The sequence below is a fragment of the Vulpes vulpes genome, chromosome 14 (genome assembly GCF_048418805.1).
Source record: "Vulpes vulpes isolate BD-2025 chromosome 14, VulVul3, whole genome shotgun sequence".
Lineage (NCBI taxonomy): Eukaryota > Metazoa > Chordata > Mammalia > Carnivora > Canidae > Vulpes > Vulpes vulpes.
In genome coordinates, this window is record NC_132793.1 from 134,324,108 (window position 1) to 134,346,310 (window position 22,203).

Consider the following 22,203-nt stretch of genomic DNA (forward strand, 5'->3'; position numbering starts at 1 on the left):
GGTGACAGACACTGATTGCACCTCCAGGGAATCACCAAAGGGAGAAAAGAAGTTATCAAAGGGAATCCTGTAACTTTGCCTCAAGTTAAATGCAATGATTGTGCAGAAGAGTGAAAAGAATTATAAAGATGGTTCAAGAACTGGAGGCAGAATTAAGGTGATATCATTAGTGAAGGACCCAGGTGATCCATGGAGAGGAGTGTGGAGGGATTGGTGCTCTCTGTGGGCTAAACCGCCTTGGGGAGCCTTTGGGAGAGAAATATTTGTATCGGATTTGAACTGCACGGATGGAAAGTGGAGAGGATATTGATGGAGCAGAAGCAAGAAAGTAGGAAATCAAAAAGGTGTTTGAGTAACACTGTACTTGGCATGGGCAGTGAAATCAGCAAGGAACTACAAGACGGAGCATGTACTTTTCCTCCTTCATCTTTTAATTGCTAAAATGCTTTCTCTGTCCTTAATCTTTTCTGGGTTTTAGTTTCCTTAATGTTAAAGTCATAGTTATAATCCCCAAATCAAATTACTGTCTGACTCAAAGGACTAAAATATAGGTTGAAAAATAAAATTGCCAGTACTCAACCATTTTTGACATCCAAAAATGGCAATTACATGTGCAGTCAGCCAGAATTTAAAAACTTTATAAACAGTGAAGCTCCAGGTAAAAGTAGTCTGCTGTGATTTCTAAAAGCAGACAGCATAGCTTAGTGAGGTGGTGCAAAACCATGGCTCTGACATTGGACAAACCCAATTCTGGATCTACCATCTAACAAGGTGACCTGTGGTCATTTTAATTAACTTCTGTAAGACTCAGGATCCTAATGAACCAAACGAAGATAATAACAGTACCTGTATCTCATTGAGTCACTCTGAGGATAGAGGTAAAACATGAAAAAGGCTTCCTCCAGTGCCAGTGTATGTAAGTATTCACTAAATATTAGATATTGAACTACTAATTCTGCATTAACTTTATCTGCTGAGGTCATTGTACCTTGTTGTTCATCTTTTCAACTTTTAATTATCTTACCTGTTTCCTTTCAGTGACCCTAATGTTTTTTTTTTCTCTTTGGTACACTCATATACGGACTTCTATATTTTCTTTGTGGCAAAATTCCCTCTAATTCCCCTATAAAACTGAAGATGCACTGTTTTTTGGTGTGAGTATAGGATTCACCAAATCAAGGTAGAAAGATCTACTCCTTGATGGTCTCTTAACAACAGCTACTTCTACATTACTATACATTCTGGAGGTTACACACTCCCTAGAAAGCATGTTATACATGTTTGTTTGTTGATTTATTTATTTACATTCTCTGGCCATTTCACTTTTGAGGAAAAAGCTGTATGTTGACCCTAGCTCTGTGGTGGACTCGCGCTTCAAAGCACATCGATGCCATGAGAGATGATGTCTCTTTACTGAAGCCTTAATTTTAAAGATAATAGTAAACATCTGTTATGTTAAATAGGTTTCATTTCACTTGCCAAATGTCATTGACTGGTATTGGCGACCAGGAGCATTGTGTTGAGGAGAATTCCAAGGCCAAGTCTGTACTCATGAAAATGTCACATCAATTAATGATGTCTGCCATAGGTGCGGCAAGGAGGTGGACAGAGTGGAAACATTCATGTGGTTGATCTGTTGATCCTTGGTCTACAGGCTTAATCCACGTGGTTCTGGCCAAAGAAATGGATCAAACTGTTGCCCAGGACTTTCTGGTGTCTTCTTTTTCTTTACTCTCACAAATGTTTGTTTGTTTATTTATTTATTTATTTATTTATTTATTTATTTATTTATTTATTTTCAAAACATTTTATTTGTTTATTCATGAGAGACATGGAGAAAGAGAAGCAGAGACATTGGCAGAAGGAGAGGCAGGCTCCTGATGTGGGACTTGATCCCACGTGCTTGGGATCAGGCCCTGAGCTGAAGGTAGACGCTCAACTGCTGAGCCACCCAGGCGTCCCTACTCTCACAAATGTTAGTGAAATTTTCCAAACATTTGAGTACAAGTGTAAAGAGTCAACAAAATTCTGAGACCTCCAGAATACTCCCTCTGCCCCATCTGCAGAGTCTTTGGAAAACAGGAGGGATGAGACAGGAAGTTTGCTTTATTAGGTATTGCCAGCTGGTCTGACTTTGTGATTGTCCTAAACTAGCTCATTTTGGCTGATAAAAAAAAACACTTCTTTTTTACAGGTGTAAAAACTAATTTGATTTCAAAATAGCTGTTAGTAAAGCAAGATGAGAGTAGAGAATGCTCTTTTGGCAGAAGGCATTTAAATCTATTGCATATGGAGATTTTCAGAGTGCTAGACTTTTTTTGTTTCTGAAATGGAAACGGCAAAGCAATGTCAGTTCAACTAGATGATGGTTTTAGCCACTAGACATGAAGGAATTTGGTTAGGGACCAAGTGGCTGACCCCCAAATTTCACATATATGAATATGTATGTGTACATGTAAATTGTTTTTAAAGTTATTACTATAAAAGTAATAAAACAGAGTATAATTATTTTATAACTAATTAGGGAAATGGAAAGAATAAAATAGTCAGCAGTTTCACCATCCTAACACACTAGGTCTTAGCAATGTCGTCCTCCATTAGTATTGTATTTCTCTCATGGTTTTGATGATAGAAGATGAGTGATTAGGTGCCATTTTTTTTTCCCACTTTATGTTTTCCCTTGGTTTATTTATTTATTTATTTTTTCCCTTGGTTTAAATGGGCAATCATTCACATTGCACCTTGGTGGACTTGTGCTTAAGAACCCACTCATTAACCAATCAATTTGTAATTTCTTTTATGTGTAGTTTTATATTATTATCCTTTTTGGACTTCCCATTTAAGAATTTATTTTGCTGGACGGAATATTGACAGACAACACAAATTTGCTGTACCCTTTGGGCATATACATCTTTTGTATGTGCCTTATCTTTGGGGAAATAAACCAAAGCGAAATATGAGCAGTAGTTGGTAGTTTTAAAAGGAAAACCCTAGCATGAGAGAACTGGAAAGTGATTTTGACAGGTCGTATAATCCATTCCTGAGCCCAAAGAATCCAAGAGAGGGAGACCCCACAAATTCTCTTTACAGCCCATTCCAATGTTTGGCAACTCTTACCGTCAGGGATTTCTTCCATATTTCAACTATATCCTTCATTTCCTTTTTTGGTCTCATTCTTCTGGACCCAACATCTGGAAGGATCATTCCTTTGTTCTCGAGTTATCTTTTTGGGAAATAGCTACTATCCAAATTTCTTTTAAGCCAGGAATAACAAAGTACTTACACCAGCTTCAGGGGAGTTTGGTGATAGCCGCCTGGAAAGACAGGTCCCCTCCCCCACTCTCAGCCCAGCTCCCGCCCCAGCGCTGTGGGAAAGGGCACAGGAGCCAATTAATAACTTCATCTTCCATGAGCAAGAGTTGGAGAATTAGGCACATGTCCTAGAAAGGCTCTGAAGCTTTTCTGTGAGGCCAGTCTGTTCCCCAGAAACCAGGCGTGATGTAGGACACAGTGAGTGGTAAAGGGCAGGGGCACTGGCAGTCAGAGCAGTTTGGGGTGATGGTCACCCCAGGACTGAGCAGGGTAAGGGAGGTTCCTCCGTTTGAGCATTAATGCTTCAGTGGCTGGCTCCTCTGGGGCTCAGAAAGTACTGGGGAGGTTGGGGGCCGGAGAGGGCATATTTTATACGAAATATTCCCGCTAGCAGAGCAGTACAGTTCCTACTGAGTAGCAGCCCTTCCTGTGATCTCTTGACACCCACTCCAAGTTCTTGAGGCACAGAATAGAAGAGTAGGATAAGCCACATGCCTCTCTGCCCAGTCCTTTCTCAGTAAGGTTTTAAGGAAATTAGAAACTCGTCTTCTCATCGTTTCTCCTTAAGAAATATTTCAATTGACATGTGACCTGAGAAAAATCCCACTACCAAAGAAAGTCCAAAGCAAGTCACAGATAATGAGATTCTGTAAAATGTTATAAATTATTAAAAAAAAGAAAGAAAGAAAAAAAAAAACAGAAAAGAAACCCTGCTGGAGTCATTGGGTGGATCGCGGAACACACATGCACACACACACATGCACACACATCCGCAGCAGAGGAGTCATCGTTTATCAGAGTCATTCAATTAAACAAACAAACCCAAAAGAGAACTCCTCAAAGAAAATCGTTTTATAGCACATAATGAAAACCAAAACAAAACAAAACTTGTCTCTGACTTTTTTTTTTTTTTAATAAAAGGGCTGTTTAAAAAGATGACTGTGGAGTGTGTAGCACTTCTCCCAGATTTGCTGTGCAGAAGTGCATAAGTGTGAGTGATGCAGAGGTACTTGTTTATTATAGAACACATTTCAATGCAGTAATCATAAATATTGCTAAGGTTGTGCTCTGTTGAAATATGACCTACATACTCTTGATTGTTTGTGTTACGTGATTTGTCTGACACCCATTACATTCTGGGTAATAGCAGCCATTTGTTGCTCTGCACAGCAGGCTCTTTTGACAAAAGAAAATAGGCAGTAATAAAAAAGCTATAGTCTGAATTACATTCTGCACAGTGCTGCACTGCTGAGAGTTTGTGCAAGTGTGTTAACAATGCTCTGAACTGCCTCTTGTCAGCCTTCAGCCTGTAATGGCCATCTGTCCTCACATAAATCTGTCAAAACCTGCTAAGTTCAAGAGAGAGCATGGAATATACCTTGTACTGTCAACACCAAAATGTACACATTCCCCAGAAAATCAACACACAGGAAATAATCCGGAGGTTATGGGAGGCATTAGCACTGTTGATTTAAGCTTGTGGGGTGAAATTGAGAGTCTGGCCATTAGAGGGAAGATGAGCAAAGGTAGTGGCATCAAGGAATTGAGTATTGACTGCCCTCCTACCGCAGGGAACTGGGTTCTGGGTGGCGGACGTGGGAGACATCCAGTTCGTTCCGTTGCAGCAAGGGGTCCCTGTGCCCATGAGTGTCTCTTCAAAGTTTGACACCATGTTTAAAAAAAAAAAGAAAAAAAAAGAACAAGTGCTTCTTACACTTTTGTTTTGCTTCGCTTTGTTTTGCGTTGGGTCTCCACTCTATCTGGAAATAGATTTTCAATTACGCACTGCTGGTTCCATCCTTGAGATTTCTGTCTTGCTTGGAGGTATTCTCTAAGAATGTTTCAGTAAACAGTAAAAAGTTTAGGGAATTATCTGAATTATCTGTTTGCCCTTACCCACCTACTCACTAATCCTAGAATAACCTCAATCTGTTAGGTAAATATTATTATTAATTATTATTATTATTATTATTATAAAAAGTTTATGGAATTATCTGAATTATCTGTTTGCCCTTACCCACCTAGTCACTAATCCTAAAATAACCTCAATCTGTTAAGTAAATATTATTAATTATTATTATTATTATTATAAAAAGTTTATGGAATTATCTGAATTATCTGTTTGCCCTTACCCACCTAGTCACTAATCCTAAAATAACCTCAATCTGTTAAGTAAATATTATTATTAATTATTATTGTTATTATTGTTATTATTATTTTTTAGTAAGGGGTGCCAACAGAAATTTACAGCCCTGCTATATTCATTCTTAGGCTATGTGTGGTTATCTTAGAGTTTCTGTAAATTTTAAGTACGTACACAAAAACATGTACCTTACTTCAAGTTTTAAAGATTTTCCCATTTATGAAAAGGAACCATGAAGTCCCAGAAGCCCCAGCATCCGGTGTATTATCCAGCACATAGTAGGTGTTCAGTGAATGTCTGTTCCATTGCTACAGGCTGCCCGAGATGTGAAGAATGTAAAAGGTTTGGTTTTTAACTAAAAAAAAACTACAATCAAGGTGTCGCCACTCCCAAGAGCAACTTGAGAATCAGTTATTTAAGCAATAATGAGTTTAGGTACTAGGACAAGGGTTTCAAATGTTCAAGACTAAAAAGAATTTCTATATTTAAAATCCCTAGATAGCTGAGCTATTTTTAGGAATAGTCTCTCTTTAATAGTGGCCTAATTTGGTGTTTCTGAAGTTTAGGTTTTCTTTTTATACGTCTAGAATGTCAGTCAAAATACATGTACCTGAGAACAAGGCGATGGGCTGCACAGACATGACAGGAGAGAAGGTCTCTATATGGGGTCCATGAACCGCCTCATTAAAAACGTTTGACCAGCTTCCCCAGTTATTCTTGGGCCACTGAAATGTGAGACCCACTACTAAAGGAGAATCCAGAAAAATTAAAAAAAAAAAGATTTTATTTATTTATTTGGCACAAAGAGAGAGAGAGACAGTGAGAAAGAGAGAGAGCAAGCGAGCACACAGGAGCAAGTGGAGGGGCAGAGGGAGAGGGAGAAGCAGACCCACCGCTGAGCAGGGGGCTGGAAGCGGGGCTCCATCCCAGGACCCCGGGGTCATGACCTGAGCCGGAGGCAAACACTTAACCGACCGAGCCACCCTGGTGCCCCTAGAAAAAATAAAAATCAATGAATGAGTGAGAATTTTTGCAAAAATAAGGCCAGGCAACATTCTGCTCAGAGCGTATAATCTATTTGGAGAGACAAGATAAAACATACATTCAAAAAGAGATGAGCAAAAAAAAAAAAAAAAAAAAAAAAAGAGATGAGCAGGAATATATAGCATTGTCCAATAAATACCAAATGGGTGATCCTGGCAATAAATTATTAGAAAAGTAAAAACCACCCTAGTTTGGGGACCATGAGGAGATTCACGGAGTTGGGTTTTAGGATGTCGACTGTCGTTTCCCCCATTCAAGGGCTATGTCATTTGGAATATTTGGCTGTTGTTTGCTCAGCAGAGACAGATTATTCATCATTATTTCTCCGAGCATCTTAACCTCCTGGAAGACAGATCTGAGAATCTGTGATTTCTTTGCGGGGTGGGGAGGGCAGCCTTAGTACCTTTAGATTTGTTGTAAGGGTCCTTGAAGGGGGCGTGCGGGGGCATCAGGGCTGTGAGAGGCCCGCGCAGAGGTAAGGGAGAGAGGAGAGAGAGGAGACTGATCACATGGGAATTTCTTAGACTAAGAGACATACTTGTCCACGGAAGAGGGATCGGAAGGAGAGCGGGCCTCAGTGACACCGACGTTTCATCCAATAACGTGTCACCTCCCGGTTATCTTCCTGCGAAGGCCGCCTGGCTGCCAAGGGGGGAGCTTTCCTGGGGCTCCGGGGTGCTCCTTCTCCTGTGCTTCCGTCCCCCTGCCTTTCTGAACCGTTCTGGGACGGATGTCCGAAGTCAAGTTACCTGGCGTCTGTGTGGCTCTTCTGCCCTCGTTTAAGGAGCATTAGCTCTGCATAACACAAACTGCCAAAAAGTGGTGTAAATACTTCATTGTCGAGCAAATATTCACAGTAATTTCCTCTATTTCTTTAAAGTGGGAGAAAGAGGCACTCCCTTCCTGTTCATATCAAAATTGCATGTGGCTTTCTGTGACCTACTTGGTTATGTGTGTGTGTGTGTGTGTGTGTGTGTGTGTTTCCGCACACACAGATCTATAGGTGTATTTTCCCCTTTCTCCAGCAAGCTGAGGTTTCTCTGCCATTTCCTTGAAATGTGCAGTTGCCTTAAGTCTAACCCCAGGCTTGTTAGCAGACTTGAAGTTCTTTTCTGCTGAGTAGCCTTCCCCCATCCTCCTAAATAGAAAGTGTGCTGTAAACTCAAATATTCCCTTGTAAGCATAAAGTCATCTGAACTCCAGCCTGCCCTTCTTCAAAGTTCCTTGGACTCTGGAGCCATTTCCCAACTGTCCTCCCTCGGTGTAAAGGGATGCGGAGAACGTCCTCGGTGGGGGGGGGGGGGGGGTGAAAGGTGGTGGAGGCAACTGTAATTCACAGATGCTTCCACGATGGCATCTCATGGAATTTATCTGCTCTTTCATAGAAAAAAAAAAAAGTCACCCACTGATGGGGTCTCTCGCATCTCTCTTTCTCATCTTATGATTTTTGATTTTTTTTTTTTTTTACTTTTTTAATTAGTGGGTTGCTGAAGTTTGGATCCGTTCCAATCCTCCAGCCTCATCGCCCGCCCCGATGTTGTGCTCTAAATAAAACGGTCCGCTGGCGCTGCAATATTTAGTGTTACTGTTCATTTAGGTTTCTGTTGCAGAACCATATTTTAGACAGAATGTATTAGTTATGCTTACAAGAAAGTATTATACCTACATTAGCCATGGTTTACTAAGTTAATGAACTGTGGAAACAAAGAATCATTGCCGTCAAGTCGCAGAGTTGTCTGGTCCCCTGCCTTGCTCTGTCCTGTTTCACTGAACTTACTTTGAAGTTGTCTGTGTCCCTCTCACCCTGCCCCACATTTGCTGTCAGCCCATCTTTTTTTTTTTTTTTTTTTTTTTTTTTTCCTGAGTTGCCTAGTTGTTTGGCTCCATGGGTAGGTATCCTTGATGGGAGAACAATTTCTGGGCCACTTGGATGCTCCGCAGACGCCTCTGCAGACGAATGCTACCAAAGCTTCCCTGCCATTCCCCTGGGCCACGCTGTGTTAATTTTCCATAAGGCAGACAGACGATGCCCTTGGAAATGTGAGCTTTGCTCATGCCTGGTGCCGTGGAGGCCGGTCGCAAGGCGCTAATGTTTTCTGGGAAGCAAGATGTGTGAGCGTGGGGGTTTAAAAATCCCAAATATCACGGATTTCACCGCTGCCCGGCACTAGTGAGATCCATCTTTCTTGGTGACAGAGGCTTAGCGGGAGAGAGACACTTTCTCGGGGCTTGTCATGAATTCCGGTTCCCTCTTTCTCCCCATTGTCTGAAATCCTGGAAAAGTTAGGATTTTTTGGCATGTCCTGGCATTTAACAACATGATCTCTGTCTCTTGTTTCTCTCCCCACACCCCTCGTGTGCGTGTGCGTGTGTGTGCGTGTGTTTCCTCTTTTACCTTCAGGCCTAACTCCACCCACAACTCCTCCTCACAAAGCCAACCAAGATAACCCTTTCAGGACTTCTCCGAAGCTGAAGTCCTCTTGCAAGACTGTGGTACCTCCGCCATCGAAGAAGCCCCGGTACAGTGAGCCTTCTGGCACCCAAGGCAATACCTCCACCAAGAAAGGGCCCGAGCAGTCTGAGTTGTACGCACAACTTAGCAAGACCTCAGTGCTCACCAGTGGACACGAGGAAAGGAAGGCCAAGCGGCCCAGCCTACGGCTGTTTGGTGACCATGACTACTGTCAGTCAATCAATTCCAAAACGGAAATACTCATTAATATATCACAGGAGCTCCAAGACTCTAGACAACTAGAATATAAAGATGCCTCCTCCGGTTGGCAGGGGCAGATTTGTTCTTCCACAGATTCAGACCAGTGCTACCTGAGAGAGACTTCGGGGGCGGCCAAGCAGGTCTCTCCTTGCAGCACCAGAAAACAGCTCCAAGACCAGGAAATCCGAGCCGAGCTGAACAAGCACTTCGGTCATCCCAGTCAAGCTGTTTTTGACGACGAAGCAGACAAGACCAGTGAACTGAGGAACAGTGATTTCAGTAATGAACAATTCTCCAAACTACCTATGTTTATCAATTCAGGACTAGCCATGGATGGCCTGTTTGATGACAGCGAAGATGAAAGTGATAAACTGAACTACCCTTGGGATGGCACGCAATCCTATTCATTGTTCGATGTGTCGCCTTCCTGCTCTTCCTTTAACTCTCCATGTAGAGATTCCGTGTCACCACCCAAATCCTTATTTGCTCAAAGACCCCAAAGGATGCGCTCGCGTTCAAGATCCTTTTCTCGACACAGGTCGTGTTCCCGATCACCATATTCCAGGTCAAGATCAAGGTCCCCAGGCAGTAGATCGTCTTCAAGGTAAACCTCGTGAACGGCCCGCCCAGAGCGTAAGGTCCCTAAATGCACTCACAACCCGCAGACGGGCCAGGCCACCCCCAGGCCACCCCAGGGCCTCTGGGGCTGGGCGCCAGGTCTTTACACAGACAGGCCTCCCCCTCTCCTCTCAAATCCGCCGGCCTTGAGCACAGGGCCCCGAGCCGGCCGCATCGCAGAGAGCGATCTGTACGGAACTTGCTCAGCTAACTTTTTCCATTACCTGGAGAGCTGCCCTGTGCCAGGATAGTTGAGATCCATGCGAGATAAAGCTGACAGGGGACCAGACCGGCGCTGGGCGTGCACAGGGACAGGAGGGGCTGGGAGAGCACACATCGGCCCCCCACCTCTCAGCTGACTATCACTAGTGTCACCTGGAGGCCTCACCAGGAGCTAGGAGGGAGGCGCCGCTTCCCTAAGACGGTGCTGCAGGGGACGCTCGCTCAGTGGGCCCCATAACCAGGGCTTTCGGGGCAGAGCCAAATGCCCTTTCTGCCCTCCCCTCCCTCTCGCAGATCTTGCTACCACTACGAGTCGAGCCACTGCAGACACCGCGCGCACCGAAATTCTCCCCTGTGTGCAAGATCACGTTCCAGGTCGCCCTACAGCCGTCGGCCCAGGTAAGGCGGGGGGCCTTTGCCCATCCCCTCTCTCTGGGCCCTGCCCCAGAAGCTCCCCCCACCCCGTTAACCCATCTCTCCCACCCTTGCTCCAGACGCCACCTGTTACCTCGCCGCCCCCACCCCGACCCCAGTTCCCCATTGATTGTGGAGGCGATTGACTTAATGATGAAGTTGTGTTTCTCAGGTATGACAGCTACGAGGAGTATCAGCACGAGAGGCTGAAGAGGGAAGAGTACCGCAGAGAGTACGAGAAGCGGGAGTCTGAGAGGGCCAAGCAAAGGGAGAGGCAGAGGCAGAAGGCAATTGTAAGCAGCCGGGAGCTCCCTTCTGGTTGAAAGGAGGGTTTCCTTTCCTTTCTTGTTTCTTTTCTTTCTCTCTCTCTCTTTCTCTTTTCTTCTTTGTAGATTAGAAAATAAACTAAAGCTAAGGCTTTAATTCGAATTTCAGCCTGTTGACCTGAAAACATCAGTGGGTCCGCGATCCCCCCGGCCCCAGCTTAGGGGGGAACACAAAGTTAAAGGAGCGTATGCTCTTATTCAGACTTCCTATTTTTCAGTCACCTGGAAGCTCATTACTGTTTTTCACCTCTTTTTTTTTTTTTCCAAAATGGAGGGAGCAGGGATTTATTTTTTTATTTTTTATTTATTTTTTTGGTCAAATAATGGTTCCATCGGGTCAGATGATGACTTTTTCTGTTCTCTGCTGCCTTTTTGTCAGAGTGTTGAGACGAGGCAGTATCAGTGTTTGGTTTCAGTTTTTGCCTTTTAGGCGGCGATAGCGTTGGATGGCCTGTGAAGGGACTGGGTTCGAGTTAGGGCCAAAGGAGGCAGGAAAGGCAGAGAGGCTAAAACGTCATCATCTCTTATGTGTGCTGGGCCAGCGTCTCACTGGGTCATCGACACATCCACATATCTTATGACTTACTTTGCAAGAACCCATTCGGTATTTCGGCACTACTTGCTGCAGCGTGTGGTGTTTATTTGATGTGCAGACACTACTGGTTCTTGGGTTTAAGATCCAGGTTACGTTGAACCTGTTTGTTCTCTGCGGGTCAGTAGATCTTCAGCACCTGCCCCCAGGCAGTTGACTTACTCCACCTCCTTCCTATTGCTCATCAACTTAGAACCCGGGTGGCAAAAACCCATCCCTGCGATTGTCAGTTTTGTCTCTGCAGACATTCCTAACCAATTACAGAACTTTTCCCACTGAGCCCTCAGGGAGAGTTTGGGTCTCTCTCAACTCAGTGCTTCAGGGGGCCCTGAGTAATCGATCAGAAGGGGCAAGGCTTTTGTTCACTTCAGCTGCCTGTCTGTGCCAGCTCCTAAGAGGCATTGCAATTGGATCAGCTTTTCACATATCTTGCAGAGAGGGTAACCAATGTTTAGGGAAATGACTTTTAAACTGTAAAGATTAGATCTACATAGTGCGTCTAAGAAAACTGACTGCCATCTACAAAATCTTGAAAAATCCACCTAAAAGAACTGACTAACGGAGTCACAATCAGGCACTGGGCCACAGTTACCAACCAGAGGGAAGAGGTGAACTGAGAGGCGTGTCCATCGCAGGCACTCAAAAAAAAGAAGGGAGAAGTAATTGAATACCTAGACTCAAGGTCTAGGATGTTTGCTGTCATTTAATGTTGAATCTACCTAAGACTGCATCAAAAGTCTTGTGCAAATTACAATACTTTCCCCCATTCTTCTCAACTTTCAAGTGAGCTGTGATATTAAGAGCTGCCAGAGTGTCATTAGTTAACACTTAAGAAGACTAATGAAAATTAAAAATTCAATTTTTCTAATTTTGCTGTATTTAATTAATAGCCTGTTCAATAATTATAATAACTCACATTTATATAATGCCATATAGTTTACAAAGCCTTTTAATATGGCACATTACAGTTAATCTTTACAAAAGAGAATCATGTTGAGCAAGCATGTAGGAAAATTGTTATTTCAGTGTTTGCGGATTCATATTTAATGAAATCCTTCATGTTTCTTCCCCAAAAGTATCACATTGAAGAGAGGGATTAATAGTTCCATCATGTATTTGCTCGTTTGGGCAAAATATACCACTATAGGCAAAGCTGTCTAGATAAATGTAGCTAAGTGGCGTGCTTCTTTTCCTCTTTCCAAAGATAATTTAGTGCCAGATACTTAACAAAAGTGTATAAAGGGAGGGAGGGGTCTTTTCATTAGTTGGCTCTTTCCAAAACATCAAATAGTGTGATTGGTCTCCTCTCCATAGTTGATGCCTGTGCCAAAAGCAACCTTGAGGTCACTAGCCCCAGACTGAAAGCAGATACCTCCTGCCTTCCCTTTGTGTCACTAATGTTGACCAGTTTTTTTTAGTTAACTCTTGGAGCAAGTTGGCCTTTTTCAGTTCTCTCTGAGAGATGGCCTATATAGTACAAATATCAAGTTGGCTCACATTAAGTCATTTTAAATTAACGAAGCGTTTGTCAGAATTTTGGCTTTCAGATTTTCGTGTTTTTGTTTTTATTTTGGAAAAGGAGATTAAAACAACAACAACAACAACAAAAAACTCCCCCAAAACTGGGACATAGAGATATTTACTTTACCAACACAGTGAATTATAGTTAATAAGAGCTTACCATAAAGATTTGGGACTTTACTCTAAAACTAATCCCCTCTTGGACAATGATATGCTATTTCTGCTTAACATAAGTGAAAACTCAAGATGCTTTATGTGACAAACATTTGCTACGTGCTTGGGGTGTAACATTAGGTAAGACCTGGTCCACACATCCAGAGAGCTTCGTCTACTGGCAGATAAAGATATGCAAACAAGCAATAGGGTATTTTAAGTGCCATTGCAGAGGTTAATCAAAGGTACTCTGGTGGCAAATGGGTTGGACACCTAGACCTGAGAGTGATGGAAGGCATCCCTAGAGAGGGTGAGATTGATCTGAAATCAAAAGAAAAAAAGAATTTTGGAGAAAGAAAAAGAAGGAAAGAGAAGAAGGGCAAAGGTTTTCTACAACTGTGCTATGGAAGATGGTGGCCACAAGGCACATAGTAAATGCTGCTAGTTCTGAATTAAGATGCACTATAAACATGATTGGATTTTGAAGACTTAGCCCAAAAGTGTAAAATGCCTCATTAATACTTTTTATATCAATGACAAACTGAAATGATAATATATTGGATATATTGAGCTAAATAAAATACATTATTAAAATTAAATTTTGTTTCTTTTTACTTTTTAAAATGCGCCTCCTAGATAATTTAACACTCTCTATGCTGCATTATATTTTTATTGGACATTGCTATTCTAGACAGAAGCTGTAGCTCACACTAAGTCTCTGGACAGGAGCATGGTGTATTGGGAGACTGCTAGTCATGTGAGCAGAACAATGGGGCACAGGAGCAATAGGAAATGAGTCTGGAGGGCTCCATGGAAGCCAGATCCCCCAAATGTCCTGCAGGTCATGATAAAGATTTTGAAGTCTATCTTGAAGGCATAGTGAACTTAATGAGTTTACCCATGGGAAGATTTTCTGATCAATTTCCTTCTTCGAGATGATCTACTTTCTTGGGCCACAGTGCGTTTGCAAAGTGTATTTTTATAGATTTAGGTACAGAGGTACATGCAATGAGTTTTGACTCATTTGACTGGATTAGCTTGAGAAATCACTCAGGAAGCAGCAAAAGGAAATAGGACGTTCCGCCCATGCTGGTTAAGTAGGTGATTTCCCTTCATATTTTTGAGACACCCTTAAAGTAATGAAGAAGGAGCAAATTACATTTGGAATATCTAGGGTACCGTGCTGGTTATCTATTAATTCAGATCAGGCATATAATTAGAGGACTAGCAGAGCAGAGGCTCAAAAAGGAAATGAAAAAAAAAAAGTTAAAATCATCTAGTAATTGATATTTTACAAAATTAAAGTAGTCTTTGCTATCTTTGTCCTGTGTTCCATGTTGCTTTCGTTTTGAGTTCCATAAGGGGATGGTTTAGGAGGTCCATAAGCTTTTCATTGCTTATGAGTCTAGAAATCTTGATCCAGACCAACCTGAGTACAGCAAATCCAAGAGTTAAGAGAAGACTAATGATAAGTTTCTGACACGGAATCTTCCGTTGGGATTGACCATTGCCGTTGTTTGGTTTCTTCTTTTCTCTATTTTTCACCAAAACTTTTTCTCAAGAACTGATTCACCTTCTGCCTTCCTCGGCTTCCTAGGCTTGCAATAATTCAGGTTAATCGGAACTCTGCAAGCCAGAGTTTGGTACTTAATGTCTAAACTGTCACTGCTGTAATTTCTTGTGGAGTTCTAAGTCCAACTCCATTTGCAGTCGGTACAATTTCCTGCCAGAAAACATGATAATGGGATGTTAATTTAAAGGGCAAATCTACACATTATGATATGGCTCAGTGCTTGAAATCCAAACCAGATGTGCCTGGGCAATGACTGTGCCATTTCATTTCTCTCTTCCATTCGTCAGTATATAGCCCAGGAGCCAGGAACAGTGCTTCATCACTGATAATCATCAGCTTCTTCCAAATGAAAAAAAAAAATGTGTAATTTATCATAGTTATTATTTTGGGAGGAAATAGTTTTCTATCCAAGCCTTTTTTTCAAGAGGTATTTCGCATGGTTTAGAATATATGGTCTATAATGAATTGAAGCTCACTATTTAGAAATTAGCAGCTTTATTGAAAGTTGTCCTATATCCTCTCAGTCTATAGTTTCTGTGTTTTCTGCCCTGTTGGTGTTTACTTTCATGTCAGCTCTAGGTCGACTATTCTGGATTTATTTTCACTGACCCAACTTTAGACTCTAAGGAAGAGTATTCTTGGGTTGTACTTGGAGGCAAGTAACTTTGGAAAACCGAGTGCTAATAGTTTTGTTTCTCCCCTCAGAGTGCTCCCTAGTAGTAGGTACTTACTGAATGCCTACTGAATTCAATAGTGTAATCGGTACGAAGAGAAAGAAAGAGAAAAACAACAACAACACTTTTTTTTTTTTTTTTGACATTTTGTCAAGGTTCTGGCATTTGTTTCTGTCCATATAAGACTTTTCACAACCATCCCCTCTCTCACTTCATCTTTTAGAGGGTGGACCTAGCTATACCATTCAGCCTAAAATGGCTTAGATTTTATCCATTCATCTCACATACAGTATTTGGAATTTCTAAGGAAGTCAGGTTGGTAGCTAATCTGGAAATGAATATAAATCTTTCATGGCTGAAGTTGACATGCAGTTTCCTTAGCATAGGAGAAAGAATCTTTACATTATCCTGACTTGGAAATATAGAATAAAAGTTCTGGGAACTGAAATCTAAATTACATCAGGCTGTTCCTTATTGTTACCTAGCATTGCAGAGCATTTTGGTGAGATCACCCATACAGAAGCATCAAGCACAGTGCTTGGCATATATTAGAATTCAATAAATGTTAATCTCCATACTAAATTCCCTTTCTCTTAGTCAAATCCCTGTTACCAAGACTAGCTTATTAGTTGATGAGAAACAACCATTGAAATGTTTTCCCCAGCTCACTGGAAGGCTCTGTTCTCTTTTTGATAAAGAGTTTGATAATGCAAAGTCAGTTAATTTCAGTCCGTTTTTTTTCTTTATTTATCCCCCTGTATTTTGATGTAATGATGATTTACTATACCTGTTAATGCAATATAAATCTTCAATTTTGTTATCCACCCCATCAGCGAACTAGCGTTTGTGAAAATTGAAGCTAAAAGATATTTGATGAATGTCCCATCCTCCTCAATAGTGAAAACTGGTCTGAAAATCATTTTTCAAGGAGCTTTTTCCAAAGGTTTAGAGTTCCTCCAAGCCTTTAAGAAGTTGAAAATGTTATTAAGCATTTTGATTTCTTTTCCTTTCATCTCCTGTTTAGAAATTAATGTCTTGAAAAATTGGCTGCAAATGTTAAGGTTTTTTAAAGATATGGAATCTATTCATCTGTCTAATAAAACTGCAACATGTTAAAAATAATCGCTTCTTTGCTAGACATTTTGGCCAATCTTGGAAAGATTTTTGTCTTTGCTTTTAGACCTTCAGATGCCTTTTAGTTTCATTTTTAGCACTAGGAAAACCAAGCACTCTAATCATTTTCTAAAATGAGAATTTCAGCATGTATTCAATCTCTGATCTTTGTAAGGAAGACATGGTTCCATTCCTGTGTTTCATAAAAGGAGATGATAGACAAATAGGTAGTTTACGTGATTGTGCACCAGCCCTTGGGGGTTCTGTTTTCCCCGTCTAAATTGTGTCTTCTTTTTACTGCAAAATGTATCAGTATCCAAAAAGGTCCTCTGGTTTATCTTCTTTGTAGGATCATTGTTGCATACAGTTTTGTATAAAGAAGCAATTCAGAGACTGTCCCAATATGTCTGCATATGGACGTGCATATGGTCGATTTTAGCTTTAACTTCAAATTTCCTTGAATACGTAGGCTGTGTGTATTCCCATAATGGTAGTTGAGCAATTTCTTTGTGATGGTTCAATTTCTTTCCCTCTCTTCTGTATTTCCCCCTCCTTTTTCTTTATACAGTAGTAACCTTCCTAAAAGGGCTGATTAAAAAAAAAAAAAAAAAACAAAACGAAAAAACCATAACACCCATGCAAGCAGGCGCCAGAAAGTTTAGATAATGGTCCCTTCCCATTTGGCTGTTTGGCTAGAGCTGGCTGCGTAAAAAGAATGGAATGTGGTGTTATGACTCCCTTGCTCAAATGTACGACACTGCCCCAGGATGAGCCTTGCCATCCATTTGTATTTATTGATCTCCAGGATGTGCTGGGTGCTCTGGAACAATGCAATTACAGCCTTCGATTGAGACGACATACAATCTACATGGAAGGGAGTCAGGCAGTCGACTCTGTTCGCTCTACTTCACCTGGTCAATTATTTAGGCCTGATGGCTGTTGTCAGAGGAATTGTGTTTTACTGAGGATTTCAGGGGAGGCCCCACCTCTGATTTTCAGAAGTGATTTTTAAGAGTGAGAGTTCTGCAAACATGTAGTTATTCTGTACTTCTTCCACTTAAACCTGTGAAAACCAATCATGGAGATCTTAGTCAATTCACTCAGCTGAGCTACCTGGACAGGGTTTTCCCTATGATTAAGCATCAAATGTGGCTTTCGTTCTCTGTTGCCTTAGAGCAAGGATTACACGTAGGCATCTTTAATGTAATGAAGGGTAATTGTTAAAAAATGATTAATTGATTGGCAATTGATTGATTCTTCAACAAGTGTTCATTGAGTCTCTGGTATGCTTCAAGTACCCTTAAAACACAATAGTCAATGGGACCCGTGTCATTTCTGCTTTCATGAAGATTTCACTGAAGAGGGAGGTGGACATTAAACAATGAATTAACTATTAACTATTTAATTATAATGGGACTTAGAACTATAAACGAGAAATAGTGAGAATACTATAAACACAACCAAGAGGAAGCTTGACCTCATCTCAAGTCTCAGAAAGGAAACAATTGTTGAGTTCAATAAAATTTTAGACGGTATGTGTATGTTGGTGAAAAAGAGGAGAGGCAGTGTGGGGAGGATATTACAAGTTGCAAGGGGGCAGCTGGTGCGAAGGCCTTGGAGAATGAGAGGAGCACAGTATATGGTAGCGTCTGATGGAAGCTTGATGTGGCTGGGAAATAAAGGGAAGAGCGGGAAGTGGGAGGTGAAGCCCACGATGTAGACAGGTGCAGACCATGCAGGATCTGGTGGGTCCTGTTAATGCTTTAAGTCTTCCCTTAGACATTATATGAGGCCACTGATATGTTTTAGATAATAATGGACACGATCAGATTTCTGTTCCCTTAGCAAAGATTATTCTGTTTGAAGTGAAGGAATAGATTAAAGGAGGGTGAATATAGACACAGGATCCGAGTGGGGAGGCTGTCCTGCTAGTCCAGGAAAGAGAGGCTGGCAGCTTGGTTTAGGGAAGATGTAGTAAGAGAGGGCAGAGAGGTAGTTATTTAGGAGGTAAAAACCAACAGGGCTTAATGGGTGATTGGATGCGTAGAGAGGACGAAGGGGGAAGAATCGAGAAAGGTTTTTACCCTGAATACCTGGGTAGATGGCATTAACTTCAGTGACACAAAAACACTGGAGAAAGACCCACTCGGGAGAGGGTGGCACTGGAGACCTGGGTTTGGCTAATGTTGGCCTAGCTTGACGTGCTCAGGGGACATCCAGCCTGAGACGTCAGACAGTTGGCGGTTTGAGTCTGAAGCCCGGAGGAATTTCTTTGATGAAAACAGAAATGAGTGTTGCATGTGGTAAAAGAAGATGAGGCCCGGATGATCAGATCACCTAGGAGAGTATATATTATAGATCTGTGAATTGCTCATTTATATCTCACAAGTGCTTACTGAGTTCTCTTTGCCAGGCCCTTTGCTAAATATTGGGTGTATGAAAAGGAAAGATATTTGGGAAATAACATAGGGCATCTCTTTGCCATAAGCCCAAATTACTCTTTACATCATCCAAGGCAGGAAACTGTTGGTATATCCAGAGAAGATTCTTAGGCAAGCTGGATCTATACGCCTTAGTCTTGTGTTTCTTCATCTCTGCTCCCATCTAACTTAAACCTCTGCAGCCATGAGTTCATTTCATTCTTGTTTGTTCTTAGTAAGCGTATAGATGAGTTGTTCTTAGTAAGCACAGACTTTATATTAACTCCTTGCATTCTTGAAAAACCTTCGCTTAGTTTTGAGAGACATTATCACCTTCGGCCTTATCTTCTTAGAACAACTGATAGAGGATTGCTTCTTACACTAAGAAGGGTGTTTTACTGTTTTGTGAAAAAGGAGTCCACCCTGAGGCTATAAGATATTATTTCCATATTTTGTAGGTTATAAATTGCTGATGACTTTCAGATTATGATGCTATTGACTCCATTTGTGAAATTAGGCCACACCCTTCTGGTCTGTTCCTAAAATAAGATTCATTGGCAAAGTGAAATTTATAGCCTCTTTTATAGCTCTTATTCTTCAGAGACCCGGGGCTTAAAATAGCCTACATTTTAAGACTGTATTTTTCAAACTATTGTCTTTGGACCACCTGCATCAGAATCACTAGGGTGTGCTTATTAAAAATGAAGATCATTGAATTGTATGTTCCAATTTTTTTTTGGTACAGACGGGATAAACCCCCAATAATTTGCATTTTTAGTAAACACTGCAGGTAATTTTTATTTATACTAGGGTTTAAAATCATGGTTTTGAGGGAATGTCAAAAATTGTACATCTCATTATTAGAATCCTGAGTAAAGTGAGAAATTAAACGGTTTTGCAAGATGGGTCAGTTTCTTGCCAATCTTGAAGATTGAGAATCAAGTCACAAGTGTTACAGTATTTAATAGGCATCGTTCAGCTGCCCAGTGAGAAAAAGATCGCATTAGCTGTATTTCTTCCCTAAGATGTAGAAGCTCATGCAAGAGGAGAGCAGAGCTGGTGAGCAAAAGCAGAAGAGAGTGAGATGCAGGGTAGGCGATATAGGAGAAAGACTGAATTCGGAGTATAGAAAAATGGACACTAAAACTGGGGTCACATGTAGTCTTTCATTCAGTTTTAGTGGGTGGTTTGCTTTAACTGGCATGCTCTGTGGGTTCTTGGTACGCATGATTATGCATTTAGAAATGTTTCTAGAGGTGCAGCTCCCTTCCTATCTCCAGAACTGGCAAAAGTCTCTCCTTACTCGCCCCCCCTCCCCAGGAAGAACGCCGTGTGATTTATGTTGGTAAAATCAGACCTGACACAACACGGACGGAACTGAGGGACCGTTTTGAAGTTTTTGGTGAAATTGAGGAGTGCACAGTAAATCTGCGGGATGATGGGTAAGAATCTTCAAGATTATTTCTTGTTTAGAGGCTGACATATGTAAAAAATTATGGCCATAAGATTACTAGGATGGGAATGCTTTGACAGATGACATGTTGAGTTCAGAACCTTATTTATTTTCTTTTATCCCTATTTATTAATCTTTCTAGTTGAGATTTCCTGTCCCAGAAATAAGTATTTAGCTGCCTGACAGGACAATCACACTGATAAATGGATGCAGTGGTTCAGACGTTGGCACCAGCGGAGTCTCCCAAAGTAGGAAGGGTTACAGGCATATATGTTAATGCTTCCTCACCAGCTTTGAACCTCTCTTCTCTGTCCATTGCAGAGACAGCTATGGTTTCATCACCTACCGTTATACCTGTGATGCTTTTGCTGCTCTTGAAAATGGATACACTTTGCGCAGGTCGAATGAAACTGACTTCGAGCTGTACTTTTGTGGACGCAAGCAATTTTTCAAGTCTAACTATGCAGACCTAGGTATGGATTTTATTGTACATGGAATGAGGAATCCATAATGTAGGGCTCAAAATGGAAGCAGATGTAAACCGTAGGCATATTGGGCTGGACCATCACTTTATTTTGCTAGAGGGAATGTTTGAATACAGATTTTATCTTATTTTTAATTTTTTTTTTTTAAGGTGCAAGACAGTTTCAGAAGCAAAGGGCTTAGGTTTTGGCAGCAAAGAGCAGAAGTAAATTCTTTGTACTGTCTTCCCAAATGCTGAGAGTCTGCACTGGTTGTGTGTGTATGTGTGTGCTTGCATGTGTTTATGTTGTGTGTGCATGTGTGTGTGTGTGTGTGTGTGTGTGTGTGTCTTTGCATAGGTTTGCAATGTGCTATTGCTTTCTGTGCCTGCCCTGAATCCTTCTGTATAAACCTTTGCATTATCATTGTTGTCTTACGGAACAGAATATGCAACAGAATATTCTGGTTCTTTTTTCCTTATTATCTTACAATCTCTTAAAAATGTTAAGACACATTCTACAAATTACACCTTGAGAGGAGAAAATATAATTTCATACGCTAAATCACACTACACTTTCTTTAAAACAAAAGGAGGAAAGAAAACTGTTATTTTTTTTTTGAGTGTTCCCATATGCTAGGCACTGTGCCAGGGGCTCTGCAAGCATTTTCTTATTTAATTACCAGAACAATCCTAGGAGGTGGTTATTATTATTATCATCATCCTTTTATAGATAAGGATACTGAAGCATTTGTAAATATTCCTTTTCCCTGTTATAAAATTTATATAGACTCAAGGGGTAAATTTTGGAAAATACGAAAAGTATTAAGAAAAATAGTCAGATCAGCTGTCGGCCCATCACCCAGAGATATGCTGTGTGACTCACCGTCCAGTGTTTTGTCTCAGGATGTCTAATTTTTTATAGTTGGGAGTCACATAATTTAGATCTATCCATTTTTTAAATTCAGCTCTTCTCACTTCATATTACATAAGTTCATTTTCCACCGTATCCTCAAGGATTAAAAATAATTTATCAACTTAGTTAAATGGTCGCACAGTATTGTGTTAGGTGATACTGTTATATGTAATCATTCCGTTATAGCTAAACCTTTATTCAACTTCCAATTTTTTGGCCATTATAAATAATGCCAAAATGGACATCTTAATTTTCTTCCCCATTTTAATTTGGTCCCTTTGCCTGCCATTCCCTATTTAATGTATTGGAAACCTTTAAGTCCTTTGATGAAGGAATGAAGGAACGAAATGGCAAATGTCTTGTGCATATGATGTAAATAATTTAAACCTGTTTATAATAATCATCGTCATAAAATTAACATATAAATGTATTCATCAGCATTACTATATACCTGTCTGCACTTCTTTGGCTCGGTATAAAGAAAGAAATGAATACCAAATATAGGGATTTTTTTTTTCTCCCTTCCACCAAAGTGA

General features: G+C 41.0%; 1 protein-coding gene across 5 annotated transcripts in view; it reads left to right on the forward strand.

Moving 5' to 3' along the window:
• PPARGC1A (PPARG coactivator 1 alpha) overlaps positions 1-22,203 on the forward strand; it is a 641,509-nt gene that overhangs the window by 610,193 nt on the left and 9,113 nt on the right. For all 5 annotated transcript variants that reach the window (XM_072737984.1, XM_072737985.1, XM_072737983.1 and 2 more), the window contains 5 exons: positions 8,901-9,816; positions 10,347-10,451; positions 10,639-10,759; positions 20,159-20,280; positions 20,613-20,764. In XM_072737984.1, the coding sequence (XP_072594085.1) occupies positions 8,901-9,816; positions 10,347-10,451; positions 10,639-10,759; positions 20,159-20,280; positions 20,613-20,764 (1,416 nt within the window). The remainder of the gene's footprint in view (positions 1-8,900; positions 9,817-10,346; positions 10,452-10,638; positions 10,760-20,158; positions 20,281-20,612; positions 20,765-22,203) is intronic.